Source organism: Ananas comosus, linkage group 6 (genome assembly GCF_001540865.1).
Source record: "Ananas comosus cultivar F153 linkage group 6, ASM154086v1, whole genome shotgun sequence".
NCBI lineage: Eukaryota > Viridiplantae > Streptophyta > Magnoliopsida > Poales > Bromeliaceae > Ananas > Ananas comosus.
In genome coordinates, this window is record NC_033626.1 from 12,041,609 (window position 1) to 12,062,970 (window position 21,362).

General features: G+C 37.8%; 3 protein-coding genes and 1 long non-coding RNA gene across 7 annotated transcripts; 1 reads left to right on the forward strand and 3 right to left on the reverse strand.

Moving 5' to 3' along the window:
• Positions 118-1,628, reverse strand: LOC109711352 (transcription termination factor MTEF1, chloroplastic-like). The gene has a single exon (XM_020234350.1). The coding sequence runs from the start codon at positions 1,594-1,596 to the stop codon at positions 421-423; it is 1,176 nt and encodes a 391-aa protein (XP_020089939.1). The 5' UTR covers positions 1,597-1,628; the 3' UTR covers positions 118-420.
• LOC109711354 lies at positions 2,921-3,408 on the reverse strand. Its single transcript, XR_002216570.1, has 2 exons — positions 3,282-3,408; positions 2,921-3,104 (listed from the first exon to the last, which is right to left on the reverse strand). It is a non-coding gene; the product is annotated as an uncharacterized LOC109711354 (long non-coding RNA).
• LOC109711351 lies at positions 3,298-5,217 on the forward strand. The gene is made up of 3 exons (XM_020234349.1): positions 3,298-3,437; positions 3,521-3,661; positions 3,740-5,217. The coding sequence occupies exons 1-3, from the start codon at positions 3,357-3,359 to the stop codon at positions 4,889-4,891; spliced, it is 1,374 nt and encodes a 457-aa protein (XP_020089938.1). The 5' UTR covers positions 3,298-3,356; the 3' UTR covers positions 4,892-5,217.
• Positions 5,973-21,054, reverse strand: LOC109711646 (exocyst complex component SEC6). 4 transcript variants are annotated; one of them, XM_020234791.1, is made up of 25 exons: positions 20,785-21,052; positions 19,537-19,575; positions 19,237-19,325; positions 18,991-19,081; positions 18,672-18,761; positions 18,473-18,552; positions 16,848-16,940; positions 15,851-15,877; positions 14,569-14,676; positions 13,440-13,578; positions 13,286-13,330; positions 12,320-12,375; positions 11,775-11,883; positions 11,524-11,664; positions 11,255-11,434; positions 10,966-11,049; positions 10,790-10,876; positions 9,584-9,628; positions 8,930-9,008; positions 8,284-8,353; positions 7,634-7,721; positions 7,462-7,551; positions 6,984-7,100; positions 6,763-6,825; positions 5,973-6,480 (listed from the first exon to the last, which is right to left on the reverse strand). In XM_020234791.1, the coding sequence occupies exons 1-25, from the start codon at positions 20,908-20,910 to the stop codon at positions 6,349-6,351; spliced, it is 2,268 nt and encodes a 755-aa protein (XP_020090380.1). In that variant the 5' UTR covers positions 20,911-21,052; the 3' UTR covers positions 5,973-6,348. The 4 variants fall into 4 exon arrangements, with proteins under 4 accessions (XP_020090380.1, XP_020090381.1, XP_020090383.1 ...); XM_020234792.1 differs by lacking the exon at positions 19,237-19,325 and having other exon boundaries at positions 20,785-21,033; XM_020234794.1 differs by lacking the exons at positions 19,237-19,325; positions 19,537-19,575; positions 20,785-21,052 and having other exon boundaries at positions 18,672-18,773.

The following is a 21,362-nucleotide window of genomic DNA, read 5'->3' on the forward strand; positions in this document are numbered from 1 at the left end:
ACAAAGTATGAGGCTCTGTATGTATAGTCTCTCCACTATAAACCTACTACAGCACTCCGATTACGACCAATTGGGAATATGATATGAACAATTGTGTAAAGAAAGAAACAAAATCACTAAGTTCCTCATCAAGAAAAGTGACTCGCATCATAGACAGAATAAAATTTAGCAACCTCATTAGACACTTGATAAGCTTCAAAATCAGTTTAAATAGCAATAACCCTAAGCTAACACTGGAACTTGACATAATCTGCTACAAAAGGTTAACGCGTCCTCACATTTCTGCATGAGAGCGAAACAGCTTCATGCCTTTCATATGCTTTTCTCACCATTAGCTCCATGCCAATTCCATGTCAACAAAAACTAACCAACCAAATCAACCAAAAGCAATCCTCCTATAAAGACTCTGCCATTGCTACATTAAGCCAGAACTTTCCCGAGGCGAGCAGTCTCATAATATTCTCGGAGAGCTGGAACTTTTTCGATATGCCGGGCTACATAATGTTCGAGAAACTTCTCCTCAGGTAAGAATGCAATTGATAGCAAGCTAGCTTTCGAGCCAAACAAACCCTCCACCTTCATAATCTGATGCACCTTATGTCGAGGCTTTATCCTCTTCTCGAGACTAAACAAGAGTAACATCGGGTGCTCCGCGATATATGCGGGATCCAATCCTACATCCTCGACGAGAAATTTCATAGCAGCCCTCAATTTCTCATTGGACCGAGTCAAAAAGTTGGGAGATTTCCTAAAGGCTGAGCTGAATTCGGCCTCCGACCACCCGAAGCTCTTCATGAGCTCGAGCTTCGCCTGGAACGTCTCCTTGCTCATCCTGCTGATGGCGTGAAGCGCGTACAGGAACATGCCCGACCCGCGCGGAAACCCTAGGCGCACGGTTTGGTTGACGAGGTCGCGAAAGGAGGAAGCTCTCCGGGTGAGGAGCCACGGCATGTTGAGGATCGCCGCGGAGATCTTGGAATCGGGGACGCCGTGCTCGCGGAGGAGGGAGGAGTTGGGGACGATGCTCTTGTTAGGGTTGCAGTGGAGGAGGGTCGGGTCCCTCCGCAGGGCCTTGAGGAGGGAGGCTTTGGAGGGGAGGTGGGCGCGGAGGAGCTCGATCTTGGGGAGGATGTTGGAGAGGCGGAGCACGGAGGGGTTGGCGGAGACGAGGGCGGTGACCTCGGCATCGGAGAAGCCGAGGACGCGGATCGCGGCGATCTTGGGCTCTAGGGTTTTGTCGACGTCGGCGGTGAGGAGGCGGGGGCACCACGCGACGAGGGTCTTCACGTTGGAGCTGTCGAAGCCGAGTCCGCGGAGGAAGCGGAGGACGGAGTCGGGCTTCTGGGTGGAGCGAAGGTGGAGGAAGTACTTCGAGGCTTTGGAGGCCTCGGAGGGGGAGAAGGCGCAGTGGGAGACGAGGTACTCCACCATGAAGTGAGGTGGGGTTTGGGCGATGGTGGCGGAGGAGGTTGAAGAGGAGAAGGGGAGGAGGAGGTGGAGATACGCAGGGTTCAAGAGATTTGTAGGGAGAAGTAGGGTTCTTCTCCCATGGCGAAGGAGAAGGGAGGAGGCGACATGGGAGGTTTTGTGGAGCATCGTGGTTGCGGAATTTTGTCGAACACGATGAGGGCGCCCCCTTTGTCCCCCTCTCTCGCGCCCCGACCTTTCTATGGTTTTACTCTCGAAGTTTCGGAGTGCGCCGAACCTCTTCCTAAAGTCGGTACCCAACGAAACTTAAAAATTATAGAGCTTCTGAATGCGGCGACGTAACCACTCTCATTGCCGATATCTGTTTGAATTCGGCGGCGAAACAAGCCCACAATGCCGAGATCGCTCATGTGCGTTGCGTCACACGCGAAGGTCCTTCCCGCCGAAGCAATCGCTTCCCACAAAAACCTTTTGAAAAAGGATCACACACCGTTCGCTTCGCGTCAAATACATCAGGGCCGTTTATCTCAAACTATACTTCGTGTATACATTCAACTAGCTTTCGTGGATACACTCTCTCTCTTCGATCTCATCGTCTATTTATCGTTTGATTTGTGAGATTTTTTTTGTTCGATCGATAGTATCGCCATGTCGATGCTTGATTCCTTCTTCGCAAAGGGCGTTTTTAAAGTTTCTCAATGGTGAGCAAGTACAATAAGCTTCGTTGTTTTTTTCGGTTAATTTTTTTTTTTTTTCCAAGATGGGGTATTTGAGATGATTTTGGTAATTTAAGCGTTATTACCTTCGATTTTGTGCCTATGTTGCGAATTATTAGGTTCTCGAATGAAAAATTTTAAGGGTTTGGTGGAAATGTTGACTTCTTGATGTTAGATTATTGGTTGTAATCAAGCAACTCAAAAGTTAGGATTTTTGATTTGTGGGTCTTCTATGTTTTCCTCTTTAATTGGAGCTATAAGTTGTTTTTTTGTTAAGTGGATAGAAACAAGAAATTGGACTTGTATATCATGGTATCAGAGCTTAGTAAACACCTCTTTTGAGTTCGGATCCGCTGGTTAATGGATTTTGTTTGATTTCTCAGCCATGTGGTGGTATCGTGTGCGAACATATTATCTAATAAGAATCCAGGTTATGTATACAATTTTTAAGGTTTCTTTACCTTATGTAAGTTTAAGCTTTTGATTTGTTTGAGCCTTTTTATCACTTTTTGCTTGTTTTTCTCCGATCAGCAAAACACTTCTGAAGCTGACGATTCCGAGGATAAAGTTGCTGCGGAATCAGAGGGAGATTCAGCTGAAGCAGATGCGCAAAGCTATTGCTAAGCTTTTGGAGAGTGGGCAAGAGGTTACTGCGCGCATTCTGGTATAAAAACATCACTTCTCTTTTGGATCAGATCAGACCATAAAAATTAAACCGTTGGTATATTTTGGATGTATGGATTGTAGATTGTAACTTTGAGCATAAGCAAGAAAGATGAATGAATTACTTCATGCGATTTCGGAAGTAAGGTGTGAGGTTCAAATTTGGACTAATACTTGTTTCTCAAAAAAAAAAAATTGGTATTACCTTGTAGGTGGAGCATATTTTTCGGGAAGCGAACATGATGGCGGCACAGGAGATCATCGAATTGTTCTGCGAGCGCATAGTTGTCCGCCTTCCTATCATTGAAACGCAAAGGTAAGCAGCATATATTCCTATTTTTGCTCGTCGTAGCTTTCGGTGGATCATTTGAACAAGGACAAAAAAAATATCTCCAATAGCAGCATTATAAGTTTTGAAAGTTGTTTCTTATATGCTTAAAGATGATTTACTGATCCAGGGAGTGTCCTTTAGACCTGAAGGAAGCTATATCTGGCATTTGCTTTGCTGCTCCGAGATGTGTTGATCTGCCCTAATTGCTGCAAGTTCAGATGCTGTTTGCAGCCAAGTATGGCAAGGAATTTGTCGCAGCTGCCACAGGACTCGTGCCAAATTGTGGAGTCAATCGTCGGGTATACAAAAATATCAAGCATTAGGGTTTTGATTTAATTTCGTATTGTGAGAAATATCTTTACCCTCGCTCACTCCTTCGCAGCTAATCGAACTATTATCTGTTCGTGCTACTTCCACTGAAGCAAAACTAAAGCTACTGAAGGAGATTGCTGAAGAGCACAACTTAGATTGGGACCCATCGGCATCTGAAGCTGAATTTCTTAAGCCACATGAAGATTTGCTGGTAATTCCTGGGGTCGCCGTATTCCTTCTATTACTCCATATTTTTCTCCAACCGACAAAAGCTGCTATTTTTGGTTAGAATGGACCGGACCGCTTCGTAAATGCCTCTGCTTTTCCTCTCCCGAAAGAGGAACACAAAGAGAAATCAGAACCGCACGCAGTGGCAGATTCTCATGAAGATACTGATTCAGGTTCAGGTTCTGGTCTAAATTCTTTACTGCAAGATGTTCAGGGTGTTTCAGCCCAACCAACTTCTGGCATTTCTTCAGTTCCAGAAATCAGTGAACAAGCACCAACTTTCTCTCACTCAACCAATTCCAAACCTGACCACGGGGTCTCGGAAACCACCGAGCCCAGTGAAAATGAACTGGATCATTCTTCTCACAAGGCCACAGTTTATAGTCCAGTGACAAATGTCTCAGCTGATACAGGTGAGGCCCCATCACTCTCTTCTCATTCAGTGGAGCAGAGTGAGCCAACTCTCCTCCCACCTTCATCTTCTTCTATTCCTACACCTCAAAAACAAAGCGAGCAAGCTGATTCTAAAAGCGAGCCTGCTCAATTTGTTTCTAAAATCAAGAATGAGGCCTGCGAAGACCTTCCGCCATCCTCTTCTTCTATTCATCAAGATCCAAAGCTGAGCGAGCAAGCTGCTTCTAAAAGTGAGCAAGCTCAATTTCATCCTGAAACCAAGGATGACACCTACGAAGACCTTCCGCCGTCATCTTTCTCTGATCCTCCACCTCCAAAGCAGAGCGAGTGCGCTTCTTCTAGAAGTGGTCAAGTTTCATTTCCTACTCAAACTAAGAATGAAAACTACGAAGATTTGCAAGATGTGTTAGATGCTGCACAAGCCGTAGCTGAAACTGCTGAAAAAGCTGCAATGGCTGCCCGAGCTGCAGCAGAGCTGGCTCAGTGTAGAATCTCTGATCTTCTAAAGAAGAGGAACAAGGATGAGATCCATAGAGAGAATTCTCATCAACACAATTCTTCTTCATACAGTGATCAAAATGATGTTTTTAAGCCGAACCAGGCATCAGATTCTCCAAAAGATTTGCATGAAGAGCCTAAAATAGAAGGTAAATTACAGAGATCTAATGAGACGTTAGAGAATCATCAGCCGACTCATACACTTCAGCACTTAGATTCCTTTGACGATGACAGTGATCTCCCCTATCCGAACCTCTTCATATCTCAAAACTCGAATTCCGCCTCAGACGGAAATCCGTGATTTAGTTGCCGGTTTGAGTGCGATACCTGAACTGTTAAGATTGTCTGTATATGTTGAGCTGCTCTGCCATTGCCCTGGAGAGTAAACCACTGAGTCATTTCCATCCTATTAGATGTGCTACGCCTGTCTATTAAATTTGTTTATATTTATTTTCTTTGAGGCATCATATGTATAGCCTATAAATTAAATGGTGTTTTAGTGAGCAGTGACCATAGTTTGGAGAACTGAAACTCCCCCACCCATTTTTCCCCTTTTTTCTTCTTTTTATGTAATTAAATTGTGGTTTATTAAGTCTTACAATATATTTGTTCTAGACCATTCTTCTACTCCCAAAACTTGAAAACATATTTGTTTTCTCACGTAACACAGGTTGACGGCAATGTTAAAAATTGACAGAAACTGTTTGCTACGGTATCAGATTTTTATAAGTTGACAGCAATGTTAAAAATTGACACTGTTTGCTACTGTATCATTTTTTTTTAATGTATATCAAAAGAAGAAGAATTGAATGATAAATTGCTTGCAATCTATTCATTCAAAATGTACACTTAACAATAATAAAATAAAATTTTAAGTTTAAAATATTTTTTTTTCCTTTTTTATTAACATGTTGTGATGGAACACTTGATGTGATACATTATAAGTTAACCAATTATAATTTCCAACACATCTACTTACATAAAATTAGTGTAAAAAAATTAAAGAAAAACAGCGATATCAAACTGAGGCTATGGTTGATTACGATACATCAAAATTTTGAACTCAGCAATGGCTAATGGCAACTGGGCAAATTCACACGTAGCTCTATAGATTTTTGCCCCTTATTTCTTATATGATCGACTCCCTTGGTCTCGAATCCAGTATCAAGCAGAATCAAGAAACCCAGGTGCCTTAAACTAACTTGACATATAACCAAACTAAAAAGACCATAGGATTATACATCCGTATGCTTCGTTTATTTCTTTAGAAATAAATTTAGCTGAAAATATAAATTCAACTAGAATTCAAACATAAAACTTCAGATACCAACCACTAAGCTCTTTATCACTTGCACTAGGACAGTCGGTTCTTTCTTTTGGACTTGTAGAAGCATATAAACTTATGAGTGCTATGTCGAATTAGCTTGCATAGTATAACATAGCCCTTAGGGAGTTATCAACTACACAACTAAGAATAAATAAGAAATTACAAGCAACGAGCCAGCAAATCATTTGCACAAATATTTCTACTTCTCACCCAAAAAAACCCTACAACACTACATCGAATACGACACGTTCCGATTAAGCCCAAAAGTCACTGCAGCTACTAGGGATTCTCTTTTGTATTACTCCACGCGGATGAGATGAAGGAGAGATAAGTAGGGCTTACAAACTAGTTAAAAGAATGCACAAAAAAAAAGAAGCAAAATTGCAGCAAAATGCAGAAATGTTCCATATACATACTCTTCAAAACTGTTATCAACCAAGCTTTCTCCACAGAGAGCCCTTCGGTGCAGCGAGACACTTGACTTTTCCAAAGACAAATCCAGCCTTTGGAGGGTTGCCGTCCACAAGAGAATTCTCATATATTTCTTTGCATTCTTGTACCACCTATACAAACAGAGAAAAAAATCAGTGAAGAACCTTTCCCGAAACATCCAAATTACCTAACGATGGAAGAATAACTGCTCATCATATTAGTCATATTATCTCTATCGTTTCTCGAGCTATTATTTTCAAAATTAAAAAGCATCCAACTAATCAGATTACTGAGTGCTAGCCTACTAAAGATAGCATACCATGAGAAGATTTGCACGTCCTTTATGTGTTACAGGAAGTCAAAACATATATACCATTTAGCATCGTTTTCCCGGAAGTTGATATAATTCTCACCTCTTTTGCTTCCTTCCTCGGTATGCCTTCTCGTAATGCCACAAGCTTTTCAACAACCTCAGGCTGCAGAATACAATAGAAGATGGGATAAATATTGATGATGGCTGGTGATCTAATTTCTTTAGACCCCACCATAATAGAATGAATGAAGATCACAAACAATGACCAAAAAAGAATTAGAAAAAAAAAGAAAAAAAGAAAGGCATGGTGAAGGAATTAACTGGGCAGTCCGATTGATGTTCGAGAATATTTGTGTAGACCAGAGTAAAACTATCCAGGCTCTCAGCTGAAGCTAAATCTCTTAGATCAGCCAGAATCCTCACTCTGTTTTCAACTTTCTGCAGTAGGACTCAATAGTAAGAGATTTTGAGCACTGATGCAACTCGGAGAGATGGCAAGAATATGAACTCTAGAATTTAGTCAAACAACATTAAACAAAACAAAAAACAGTGTCATTCATTTCAGAACGGAAATTAGAGGCAAAATACAATTGAAGTGTTTCAACTACCAGGCAAATAACATCAATAAAGATTGCTACTAAATTGGAGTCGTCACAAGGCAAACTACTCGTTAAGTCAAAATGTCAAATGTCTCAAGTGTTTAAGTATTAGCTAAAATGGTGTTAGTCCATCCAACGACAAATCTCAGAAGAAATCACGGGGGAAAAAAAAAGGAAAACATTTACAGCACAGTACTTACCGTTGCATTTATGTGCTCCCTAAAGAAATCCATAAGCACTTCTTCATCTAGCCTCATTCTTTCAATTGTTTCTTCTCTAATGTAGCTTCTCTGCAGAGACGAACAATTAAAACAACACGGATAATAATACCGGTCTAATCAAACATTTAGATTAAAGGCAGGTTCAGCAAACCTGAGTAAGGAGATGATCAACATAAACTACAATTGTTTCCTCAAGGCAAGCTTCAACAAATCTTCTGAATGATCTTTCTTCAATGTAGCTAAAGAAACAAAAGGAGATACTTCAAGAAACAGCAAAGTCAAAGTACCATTATTATACCTAGATGGTAATTCTGTGATTTTGTGAATAGTAGTTAGTAGGTGGTGAAAATTATCAAGGCTTTATAGGCATAATCTAAGCTTATTCTCTGTGTTACGTCAAATTTTCTCTTTTTGTAGAATTGGTGCTATATTCATGTCAGGCAGTAAAGTTTCAATACAACATGATAGATGAAGGGAACGAGATAGACTCCTTCTGCAGGCTTGCACCAGCGCAAGGGGACTGAATTATCATAATTAGAAGAATCCTGCAAGCCAATGCAAATTTCCAGAAACCTGAATGGCGATTAAAATCATATTTTTATATCCTTGTATATAACCTATGTGGAAAAAGATCATCAGGCAACTACTAGCAATCACATATAAAGCACATCTCCAACTACAACCTATGTGGAAAAAGATCATCAAGCAACTACTAGCAGTCACATATAAAACACATCTCCAACTACATAAAACATCAAAATTGCATCACTGAACTCCTTTTTGCTCAGAGCGGAGGCTTACAGTTTAACATCCGCAAAATAATCAGCAAATGTTGCAACTAAATATTCAGTGACCAATCCTTCAAGCCAATCTGAAAATAGGAAGAAAGTTTTGTATTAGTAAGCATTTAAAATTGCCTTGAAAAACAAACATATACATTATCTGAACATTAAAGGGTTGCCCTTCTTGTTCAATCTGGGGCCAAGAACGTCTTACAGCTATCGTAACCCTGAAATAGTTTGGCTACAGAATAGATAGAAATCCACACAAGAAATTCATCCTTTCCTGATATGAACTTTGAATCCCAAAGAAATTTCTAGGTAGTTACATGATATCAGGGAAATACACAACTTAAAAGAAGAGAAGAAATAATAGAAACATAAAATACCACGACGAAGACTAAATCAGAATTTTATCGGGAATCACACATATGTACGTTTCCCAACCACACTAGGTTAATGAACAAAGATGGAATAAAATAGAAGGCATAAAAGTTGTGCAGTTTGCATACCCCACTGACAAATAGTGAATATATTTGCAAAAGAACGGGCCGGATGTAGTGAGGTTGTTTGTAGTCTTCTAATTTATTTAGCACAGTATGTGAATTAATATATAACAAAGAAAAAGTAAAATGCTCTTAAGATAGTAAAGGTTACTGAAAGAATACCCTTCTGGTAAAGTTTGGCAAGTAGCTCCTGCACACCAGGGTCTTCAAAAATAACATTAACAGTTTGAAGGACTGCTTCCTGCATTTGAAAACAAATCCAACACTCAAAAATGTGAGAAATGATGAATTTTCGCCAACATTGTATATGAATGACAAAGGATTACTCTAACGCAGACTTCATCCACTTTGGTGGTTGGCTAAATGTATCCTTAAAATAAATTATTGAGAAACATCTATATGAATCCTTTTTCACCGCCCAATCTATCGTCAATTATTTTCCTCCAGTAAACAAGTTGTATTTAAATCTTTCTTAGTCACTTTAAACCATTTACTTTTGAGCCTCCTATCTCTTTGCACATCAACTTACAAGGAACAATGTGCCTCGGAGAAAAGAATTAGAAACTCGAAATGTACGGAAACTTCGATTAAAAACCATACAAGCACATAAATGATCTAACAGTTATTCTCGCTTCCATGTATCTAATCAGTTGAATAAACTCTTAAACACCTTCTAACAACATAGGATCAGCCTTAATTTTCTCTTATACTTTTGTTAGGAGAGAGAGAGAGAGAGAGAGAAAGAGAGAGAGAGAGAGAGATGAAGTTCACAAAATTAGAAGTAATTAAAAACTGCTATGGCATATGGACAGACACCTTGGCAACTTCAAGGAAGCCTTTACAAGTGTCTTCAAAATTAACCTGCAAATTAGCACAAGTTCATGTCAAATAAGCCAATGTGTAAATCAAAAGGAACACAGTAGACCAGAAAAGTAAAGCAAGCCTAACATTTTTATTTTTATTCTGTGACAAAAACGAGTAAATAAGGCAAATGCAAACCATGAAGGAAGCTGCCTTGTGACAGTTTAAACACCAAATTACTTTTTTTTCCCAAGCATTTTTTCTGCAGCAAGAAAATAGCTAGTGTTTGAATTGATCATCTATATATCAGTATATCATTGTCCTCACCGTCCATCACTGCCCTCACATGCCATCAACTCTTCAGAAGAAGCAAAATTCTTGTTGTTTTACAATTAATTATGAATGATCCCATGGTAATGTTAAAAAGGACCTGTTGCAACATATTGCCAATGAGCTTTAAGTCGCTTCTCACATGTCAGGAAAGTGGAAGTTACCGTAGCAAACTAGAGAGAAAGACAATGGCTTTTATGCTATGCCACGGGAAACCTTTCGATAGTGATCATCAGCTCATATAATCAATTGCTCCTTTGTCCATGAAGAACAATACCATCATAGTTGCCATTCCATCCCTTAAGTACTATATCTTATTAAGAACTATACCATCATAATTACCATGCCAACCCTTAAGTACTACATCTTATTAATAATTTGGTAGTTGCCAAATTATCATATTAAGGGTTAATCAATTGCTCTTTTAGCTCTTTCTTGGAAACAGTGTTGATAGAAGTACTTGCTTTTGCAGCTCAATGCCTCCATCAATTTAATTTGTTCTTTCTCCCAAGTCTGCACATAGATCATCCCATTTATCCTTCCAGGTCAGTGGTGATGAATCCCACCAGCTTCCCTAAGAGTTGAGAAGCTACAAACTGCTGTTTCAGGAAAATTCCAATTCCTTTAGCTATACCAGACTGATTGTCTTGGCTAGTTCCATTTACAGAGTTATTTGCATGCACAAACATACATATACTAATATGTTTATACAAATAGCAGACATGACAACAACATTCAAAGTTAACTGCAACCCATACTTCTATGAAAGAAAATTGTGAATTTCTAGTTTATGATAGCACTAGTGCAGAAAACATGTTTTGAGGAGAAAACTAGTACACACTAGGAAAATCCTTTGGCTAAGGACCAAAAATATTAGTTACTAGTACAAACCTGTTCAGCGTAGTTTTGTGGCAGAGCTTCCAGTGTGCTGCTACTAAGCTCGGTTGAAAGCTCATAACAGCGCAGGTTGTTGTTAATCTGGTATCAAGCAATATGAAGAGGAACTCATATTAATTGTATAAACCAGAAAGCTTACAAAATTTCCGGAAATTAAAAAAGCCACATACCATAGCACAAAGGGCTTCCAAACCTATTTCAGAAGCTGGTTCCTCAAGCCTCTGCCTTTCAGCTGCTTGAAAATCAAGCATTACCTAAACACAAAAGAAAAAAGTAAAATCAGAAACTGTAAGATTTTAAAATCAAGGTTGCAGAAGCGTCAATTCTGGTATTAGAAGCACCTGACAACACCAGAAAAGCAAACCAAAAATAAATATATCTTTTATGCTATGCTTCCAGATGAAATAAGGTGCAACCCTCTAACAAGCTAACCTAAGAAATAGTTAATAGTATACTTGCCTGAATAATAGCAAGAGCAATCCGGTATAACATGACGTCAGTGCTATTTTCCCTCACAATTTGAACTTGTTCTCCCAAAATTCTGAATAAATCCACAGCCGCAGGTGTATAAAATTTACCATCTTCTGTTTGCTTGGGTGGTTGTACTTTATCAGCCTCCAGGATATTTGTGTACCATTTCTACACAAGCAATAAATTTTAGGTATCTGAATCTTTACTTATATTCCCTAACAACTTCAAATAAATTCAAGTAGATCACAAAAGACAACCTTTGTTGTTGCTTGCATTCGCTCAACGTATGCATTCATAAGAGGATCCATTGCACCACTTTCCGAACAAACTTGTGCTAAAGACTCATCAACGCCTAGGCCAATCAGATTATCTTGATATTCAACAACCCAACCAGTTACCTATGATATGACATGACTACTTTAAGATGGTTGAAAAGAAATGCAAGCATAAATACTCCAAATTTGTAGTGAAGGAAGGGGGCACATTCCTTTTGCTCAAACTCCATTACCTTCAGGATTTCAATATTTGTCAAAGTATTTGCTCTATCACTGAGCAGTCTAAGCATTTGAATGAATCTCTCCGTATAAAGATTAACCATGAGCTGGAAAATTTCATATCTGCGAAAAAGGAGGAATCATCAAATTTGGGCAAGTAGAAGATATGATTACTTGAATGAACATTCAGTTTGAACCATGTATATGAGCATATGAATAGTCCTCAAGAAAATGCACAAAAATAATATTCAATTGACAATAATTGAGAAAAAGAGAAGAACCTTGCACTTATTACAAGTCCATTTAGAAAGTCTTGCTTTGGATAATTAACATAAGTGAGATATCTACAGATCTTAAAGTTAAACTCTAATAATATTATAAGTTTCAAGCAACCACTTTAGAAAATGTACAATATGGCTCCAAACTCATTTATACCATGTATAACAGTTGATAGAAAGAAGGTCCAAAACAGTAAGAAAAATGTCAAATATTATATTATTATGCCCCTTGAGGAAAACAAAAGGAAAAAAAAAAGACTAGGAACAGTGTGTTTTCCTACCTAGGTGGAAAACAAGGAGCCACATAGTCATATATATCAGCAAGCTCTGCACCAATCTGTACCATCACAACCACAATAGTGCCATCATACAATCAGACATGGAATTAATGAGCATATATTTAACTTCAATAGACAGCATAAATCATAATCATAACTTCAAAACAAGACAACTAAAATGAGACCATAGTGTTAAGCAGGATTAGAAACTGAAAATTGTCATTTGATAGGATGTATACCTTGATGAAGAGAGAAGGAAGGAAGAAATTCTGTTCTATATTTGCTAATTATATAAGTAAAGGATTTCTTGAAAGACAAATTAGTAAAAACTATGACAACTCGACAAGGATTGCTCTATAGAAATAATCACAACGTCCACCTAACGAAATCAGATAATAAAGCTAGATGATCAAGACTATGAATAGAGTCAAACAAACCTACCAGGAAACTCAATTGAACAATCGAAAACGTGTACCTTTTACTACATCCACTGCTTTGGTAAGCTATGCCAGGAACCAAGCGCTTCGTGGCGTCAAAGGTAATCTATAACCAACTCATGCACTTAACTACCCGTTTTGCATTTGATGAACTAACAGTTTCCAGAATTTGTTCTAATTAAGAATGTCAAAGGTGAAGCTTGATGTCAATTGAAACTGTATAATATATTACAGCTAATCCGCCAAAAACATTAGTCACAATCTCAATGGAAAGGCTACTGCTTTAGAAAGCTCTTGCTACTATCAGCATGTTAAATTTCAGAATTTGGCTCGAAGCCATTTCCAATCAACCTTTGTGATCATGCTTGGAGCTATTCCAAATAAAATTACAAAATTGAATCCTCATAGAAGAAAAGCAAGTTCAATCTTCAAAACTACTTTTTGTTGTCAAAAGAATTTAGGCACTGCACTTAAGTGCCCACCAAAAGACATACTACAAAAAAGAATTTCCTGGTATTAATGCAAAACATACCGCCTTGGCTTCCTCTAAAGCAAGTTTCAAATCTTCAAAAACTAGCTGCATGAAAGGAACGACAAATTATTAAGTGCAACCAACAAATGAGAGGTAACGGTACTCTTAGGCCTTAGCAAACAAGAGGTCAGGACTCCATCCTTAAAGCACCCACCTGGGTCAGCAATTTGTTAAAACGCCCTTCAACAGAGCTCCGAATACACTCATAACACTTGTCCTTGTAACCTTTTCCCTGGCCCTTAGACTTATCTGGCATTACATTTCTCGGTGAAGCTGTTGAAACTGAAGCTTTTCTGCAAAATAAAACAGCAATGGTCAACAATAAAGTTCAAGGGGACTGGCTTATGACGACAAGACATTAAGATGCAAGTGCAAACTGCCACCAAGCACATGCTACTAGATCAGAAAATTTAAGATACTATAAAACAAAAGACCATAAATCCAGAACTATTGCATCAACCTACAAGTTTTTTTTCATCCTTTCTTTCTAAGACAACAAACAACAAGATTACAGTAGCAATCTGGACAAAATAAAGTGCTCAATAAATTAAAGAAAGCAATAGTCTTAAATAACTATATTAACACACCCTGTAACATATTAATGTCAAACACAGTAAAGAAGAATAGAAAATGCACGTCTACAATGTCATACACTAATAAGCAGAGACTAGGTACCACCAAATAACAAAAGGTATTTCTGGAGACATATAATAAGAAATCAAACTTCAAAGTATAAAAATTTGAGGTTGTTGGTGCCATGTGAAAAGGTTTGTTAATTTAAAATATGCTCTAAAAATCATTGAAAAAAAATAAAGTAATCATCTAAGTTATTTTAGTATCAAGTTCTATACATGTATTTGGCAACAAGAGCTTCATGGTTATCTATACATAATAGAATGATCAACAGATGTAAAGTTACTAAAGAAAGTTGTAATTGATGAAGTGAATTTCCCATAACTCTCGAAAGAGGAATACAACAGGAAACAAGAGCAAGCCATATCATAACGTGGCCAATAGCTAATACCTATCATTCTAATGTGTTGAAAAATTACTAGATACAATCTCACATAAGAAACAGTTAAGAGTTACTTCAAGACAATAGAGGGTTTTCTTTCTGAGTTCAAGCCATTTCCTTCTATTTCAAATACGAGGTTAAAAAGTTATAGTTCAGCTTATATTTTAAAAATTTACACTCAAATATTTGATATTGGTACAACACCAGCTAATAGCAATCCTGAAAAAGTTGAACTGAATCGTCAAGGACAAATAAAACAATAACATACTTTGCAGATTTGCGTGGATTTGTAATTGTTGACATAGTGCCCTCACCCTCAGCCTCTGCAGCCTCCTCCGCAAGTTGCTGATCTAGGATCTCTTGCATTTCAATTACTCTGCAAGAAGAAACTAAACTTTCTAGAGAAAACGGCAGCATGAAAACTACACACTATAGATAAATGGCAACACTATAGGTAAATGGCAACACTATAGGTAAATGGCATGTCTCACACTCTCTAACACTCCAATAGTTGAACGGTATGATTATGCAGTGACTTACAAGCCTGCAAGAATTTGCAGCAGCATGACGAGCATCTTGATAAATCAGGAAAAATAATACTTCTCACTATTTTAAAGTAATTTTAGAAAATAAAAAATGGTCGTCAATCTTGTTTTCCTATTATGATCGTAATAGATATTTTGGTGAGAATTTAGGTACTGCATAGCTGGAGAAATATGATAAAATCCACCAATCCCTCTGAACTAATAGATCTAACAGCTCACTTTTGTTAGGACACACCAGGTAGCAATAGCATGTGTATTTTACATGAAAAATCTGTACAGGATTATTAGGACTTCATCAGTGGTATAGTCAGTTGAAGAATCAACAAGATAGAAAAGAAGAGGAAAAAGAACGAAAAGTGGAACACGTATAAGCTGGGCGTGACAAATAAATGTGCCAGAGTTATGTTGCATTAATACAGCATGGAGATCAGCAAAACAGATAAAGAATGATCATTTGGATCACAAATGCATAACAAAAGCTTGCACTTGAATCAAAGAGATAAAAAGAGGGAAGTGAAAAAACAAAATAGAGTAGGGTATAGGGTGAGAGCAAGAAAATGAGAAACAATGGATTCAATTAAAAGATAAGGAACAGAACAAGAATGAGGAAGAAACAAACCATCACCTTAAAGAAGGTGCCCTAGTGCACACTGCTCCCACTAAACAGAAGTTTTTTTTCCATGAAACCAACTCATAGACTAAACCAAGTTGCACCTCATTTGTATTACAAAATGATAATTGATAGTGTCTAGAGATATGTTTTTGCATAGTGGACTTGATGCTTTTGTTGTTACAATGCTATAACCACCAAAATAAGAAGCAAGCGGATTGCAGTTTCATTTTATGTAAAAAGCCACTTCAATACATTTCAATTATCAAACGGTTCAAATCTAATCTTAGAAATCTGAAAGATCAGTGGAAGAAAGAAATGTTTAACAAAAAGTTTAAATAATCTACAACTAAAAAATGAAGGTACAGACATGGAATCTAAAGAATGCATCATACCTTAAAGCTCGCACCAGTGTTTGTGGGCTACAAAAACAGAAAAAGAGATTATGAGAAGAATTTTGCAGAAAATAAAAGGTATATATGGCTCCAATCAGTAGAAAACATCATGATTAAACTACTACAATTAGCAGATATCAAACCATTTCAAAAATTTCATACAACAGTGCAGACCTTCTCTCTCTCAATTTATTTTATAAAAGCCCCCAAAAATGGCCTAAAAGGACAACTAATCTAAACTACCCATTGAGCAGCCAAAATCTTTTCACAATGATGATGCAGCTGTTTCAAAATCTTGTATCCCGTCTTCTAATGGCAACTATATATCGAGACTAACAGGATTCAACAGGAAAAAATCTCATTCATTCAATGATTTCATCTTCTTTAGTGTCATGATGCTGTTATGCCTGGTAGCCTTCGTCAATCATATGAAATATGGTTACCTAATTCAGTAAATTTTCTTAAAATGCCCCATAGGCGATGTTTTTTCCTATCATCTTATGTTTTGTCTTGATAGTTAACACTACGAACTCCTAACTACTAATCAAGAATATGAGGCACCATTTCCAACTTAAACCTGCTCTTCTTTCCTGAATGAGGCCAAAAAAAAATCAAAAGAATTTGTTATATAGTTTGCAACAGCTAATCAGATACAAAATTATCACATTTTCGCTTTTTCCACAAGAAAATGAAAATATTTAGAGCAAGCTATTTATGTAATGTTAGGAAATTAAGCATTAAAGCACGCACAAACTGATTATAATTGAGAATTAAGTGAAGTTGGATAATCAAAATCATGCCTTTCCCCCTTTACCATAGTAAGGATCTAGTAATTAAATAATAAAGCAGACTAAATTGACAATATGGCATCACTATAACACATCGAAAGTAGGAAACGAAAAAAGAAAAAAAGCTAAGCAGAGGAAAGCTTAAGAGTGATGATAAGTACTTGTTAAATGCTGAATACATAATAGATAGTATGAGAACAAGATAATACCTTTCTTTAGCCAGTTTAAAAAAGTTCGAAACGTGATCCCACAATGTCTTTTCAAATGTTTCCCAAGTTCGATCCACATCTTCAAAGTATTCTCTAAGATTAAACCAGAGAAATAATCAGTATAATAGTAATAAGTTGTTTCCAAATATCATATCAAAAAGCAGCAGCAGATTAGGTCATGTTCATGAAACAAGCATCAAAGATAGAATAGGATAGTAAATAGGCATAGCAACATGAACCCTAAAGGCGCTGCCTCAATCTATCAGACATTATACAACTTGAATGATATAGTGGAATTCAGAAATGTATAAGCTATATTGTTGCCAACTAATGTTCTATCTGATCAGATGCCAAAACACATCAACAGGATCAATGAAACTAAATTTTGAGACAGAACAGAAAAAAAAAAAGAGGCTAAATTACAGAAAACCCCCCTGTAATAACCCGCTTTTTCACTTTCCCCCCCTGACATTTAAAAACCTACACTTTGCCCCCTTATAAAATAAAAAATGTTCACAGGGGGGTCACGGTGTGTAAAATGACCATTTTGCCCCTCGCCATTGTTGTCTTCTTCCTGAGCTTCCTCAGCCGCCCCTTCGATCCGCCGCTATTTCCACCTCAATCGGCCACGATTCCTCTCCAATTTCTTCTCCACCTGCTCCCCTTCTCCTCCTACACCGTCGCCGCCCATCGATTTTGGCGACAGTAGGGAGGATGCTAAGATGGGTGTTGATGGAGAGGTAGGCAGGGACAACGAGGGCGAAGGCGAGGTGGCGGAGGAGGACGAAAGGGATGTGGGCGAGGGCGAAGCAGTGGAGGACGGCGAGGCGGCGAGGCGGCGAAGCGGTGAGCCGGAGGGAGCGAAGCATCAGAGAAGAGGCAGAGGGGTATTTTCGGTATAAAAAAATATTTTTTAACAGAACCCCTAACGGTAGGGGTGAAGTGCATATTTTTCATTTTACAAGGGGGCAAAGTGTAGGTTTTTAAATGTTAGGGGGGGAAAGTGAAAAAGCGGGTTATTACAGGGGGGTTTTCTGTAATTTAGCCAAAAAAAAAACAGCCAAAATCAAGAGCTTAAGCTTGTGTTTGGCTTTTCATCATATTAAGTCCAATGGGTGGTAAGACAGACATGATGCGAGATGGTTTGCTATGAGGAAGCATACTATGTAAAGGCATAGAAATAAAGTTGCATTAGCAAAAGATACTATATTGATGATAAGAAGTAGATAGATAGATGTATTTACATAGAAACAGGCACAGTTGAAGATGATGTTTCTATTCAATGCTAGTCGTGAACATACTCACAAGGATGAAAGCATGCATAAAAAGCATATGAGCTTGCAGAAAAAGCTTGCAAAACTAAGCATGAAAGATGTGTTGCTACTAACTAGTAAATACCATAGTAATTTAGGGAATGATAAGATTTGAGAAAAATCTAATCTGTTTTTCTCTACGTAAGTTTCATAGTCTATAGTAACATATTAAAAAGCTGTTTCTTTTCTAACTTCCATTCCTGGAAAAACTAAAAAGTATGGCTCAGAGCAAATGATACATTGCCAGCAAATTCTATAACTCAGACTAAGAAAGCAATACAACAAATATTGAGAAAAGAGTATGCCATCGACCTTAATCGGCCAACCTCTTCCTTGTGAGATGCAGCAGCTGCTAATGCAAAACGCCTCTTACCATCCAAAGCTGCTAATTTCTATAACCAGCATGAGCAAAACAAAGAAATGACGAACCATTAAATAAAACTGTATAAATAATTTTGATAAGATATCTATGAAGGTCAATAACTTTGAAAGTCAAAAATAAAATAATGACCTCATAAGTGTGAATCAGTTCCTTGTCATCACTTAAAGAATCACGTGCGGCAGCTGCTTCAACAGAAATAGACATCATTCCTCCCACGTCCTACCATTACGACTGATTGACATGTTAAGAAATGGCACCCAAGATAGACAACAGAGACAAAAATAATAGAGGAATCACCAATTGAAATGCAAATTAGCAACACTAGTCAGCATTAACAAATACTCTTTGGTTTGACCTTTGTAGTAATGGACCATATAATCGAGCGACATCATCGCAGCAAAACAAGAAGAAACACGAGAGAAGTGAGATAACAACAGGACCATCCAACCTTTAAAGTTTTGTTCAAGTTGTTTCTTGCATTGCTAAGAAGTTTTATCTTGTCATGATTTTCAATCAGTGTTTGACATTCTTGGCACAGCCTGCAGTATCATAAGATCAATAATATCAGAATGGGCACAAAATGATTGAATCCTATCATAATAAGAAAAATTAGTTGTCTAATAATAAAAGTAACCCTGAACATTTATTTCACCAAAAAATTGAAACCATTCGGGACAATAAACTTAAAGCATACTTTTCAATAGCTACAAAGTTTTCGCGCAGTGTGTTTATTGTTTTCTGTGATAAAGCAAGCGCATCTATGCCAGCATGAGCCTGTTCTACCTGTAGGATTTACAAACATCATGATAATTAGATGAAAAGGCTTGAAACGAAAAGTGCTAACAAGAACCATAATATAACAGAAGCAGAAAAGTTTCAAATACTGTGGAACATTCAAGACATGTTGTCTTCATAAGATGTTAATAGGATTGGAATATATCAATAACTGAGTACTGAAGAGTAAAACAATAATTTTAAGACAAGGCTAATATACCTGTTCAGCAACCATCGTGCTGAGTTGCGCATCATTTGTCTGAAAGACAACAAAAGTACATAGTTTAGTGCATCACAGAAAACAAGACCCTTAGATTCCATAGCATAATGTTGATTAGAACTTAAGTTAGAAAACTGTTACATCTCTTCATCATACAATAAACAATATACGGACATCAAGATTTATCAGCGTCCAATAAGAGCAAAAGAAAGTAAGAAAGAACTGCAAAGACAAAAATTCTAAGGAATATCCTAGAATAGCTTATAGGAGTTCTTGATGGTGAAGAAACCGAGTACCTACTATACATGAACTGAACTCAAACCCTAATTCCTGATATCAAATCTTGCCATCTATCTTCCAATATGATCTCGAGCAAACAGTTATACAAGTTCAAGATCCCAACTGTTCATTGGATCAACGCTAATATAAGTACATTGATCTCTCAAATTTTCAATTCATCTGCCCATTTTTTCCAACATAATGTTGATTAGGATTTTCATTAGAAAACTGCAACATTTCTTGATCATACAATCAACAGAATACAGGCATTGAAAACGATAGGTGTCTAACAAGAGAAAAGAAAAGAAAAAGAACTGCAAAACATATTAAATCTCCCGAGGACTCACTCTAAAGTTAGAAGTATTTGTAGCCTATAACTAATTCTCGACGATAAAGAAATTGGGTAGAACCTAGCTATACGTGAATTGAATTAACCAAAACCTTAATTGATAATGAATTACGCCATCAATCTTCCAAAGTTGACCTCAAGAAAATAGTGATTACGGGCGTCGATCCTGAAAATATGGCTCTCAAATTGGCCTGGCCATCTCTTTCAACATATTGTCGATTAGGAATTGCATTACAAAACTGCTAGGTCTCTTCACCATACAACCAAAACCAGTAGGACAAAACCAGTAGGACACTGATGACAACAAGCATCTAAAAAGGTCAAAATAAAGAAAGGGACTATCTCATTGGACCTCATTCTAAAGTTTAAGTATTGCAGCTTACAGGAATTCTTAGATGATAAAGAAATCGAGCAGGACCAACCTAATTAACCGAAACCCTAATTCCTGATATCAAATAGCCTATCAAGAAAATTCTTGCACGTTTCCAGTGATCAAGATCTCAATTGCGTCATTAGATCGACAATATCTAAGATCACGTCGATCTCCACGATCTAGCGCTTGATTAATACGAAAAAGAAACGGGAATTGGAGATAGATCTTGGGGATTTGAGGCGCGCACCTGTTGACGAGAGAGGTAGTCGGATTTGATGGTGGAGATGGAGGCGAGGAGCTCCGGGAGGGGGAGGAGCTTCGCCACCTCGCGCACGGCGGCATCCTTGGCTTCGATGCCCAGATCCTCCATCATCGCGTCGGTGGAGCTCTGGGGGATCGGGGGGCTTCGTGCGACGCGCGCGGGAGACGACGAAGGATGAGAGAGAGAGAGAGAGAGAGAGAGAGAGAAAGAGGAGAAGACGAAGAAGAGAGAGAACAAGGGTAGAAGAACAAAATGCTCGAAGACGAAATGGGATATATATATTTCGCTTTTGTTTGTGTTTTTTTTTTTTTTTTTTTTTTTTTTTTTTTTGGCTCTCTTTCGTTTTATAGTTTATTATTACCGTTATACCTTCGTCGTCGACGTATTAGATCCTCGCCTCTCATACGTAGAAACAGAGTATAGTAGTGTATGTATGTATTTTTTTGTTTTTCTCTTTATTTCATCTTGTGAAATTATTTTGGCCATTTGACAATGACTCGTTTAAGTAGCTTCCAAAAAAACAAAAATAACTACTATTTTTCTCCTAATTGACATTGACTTCC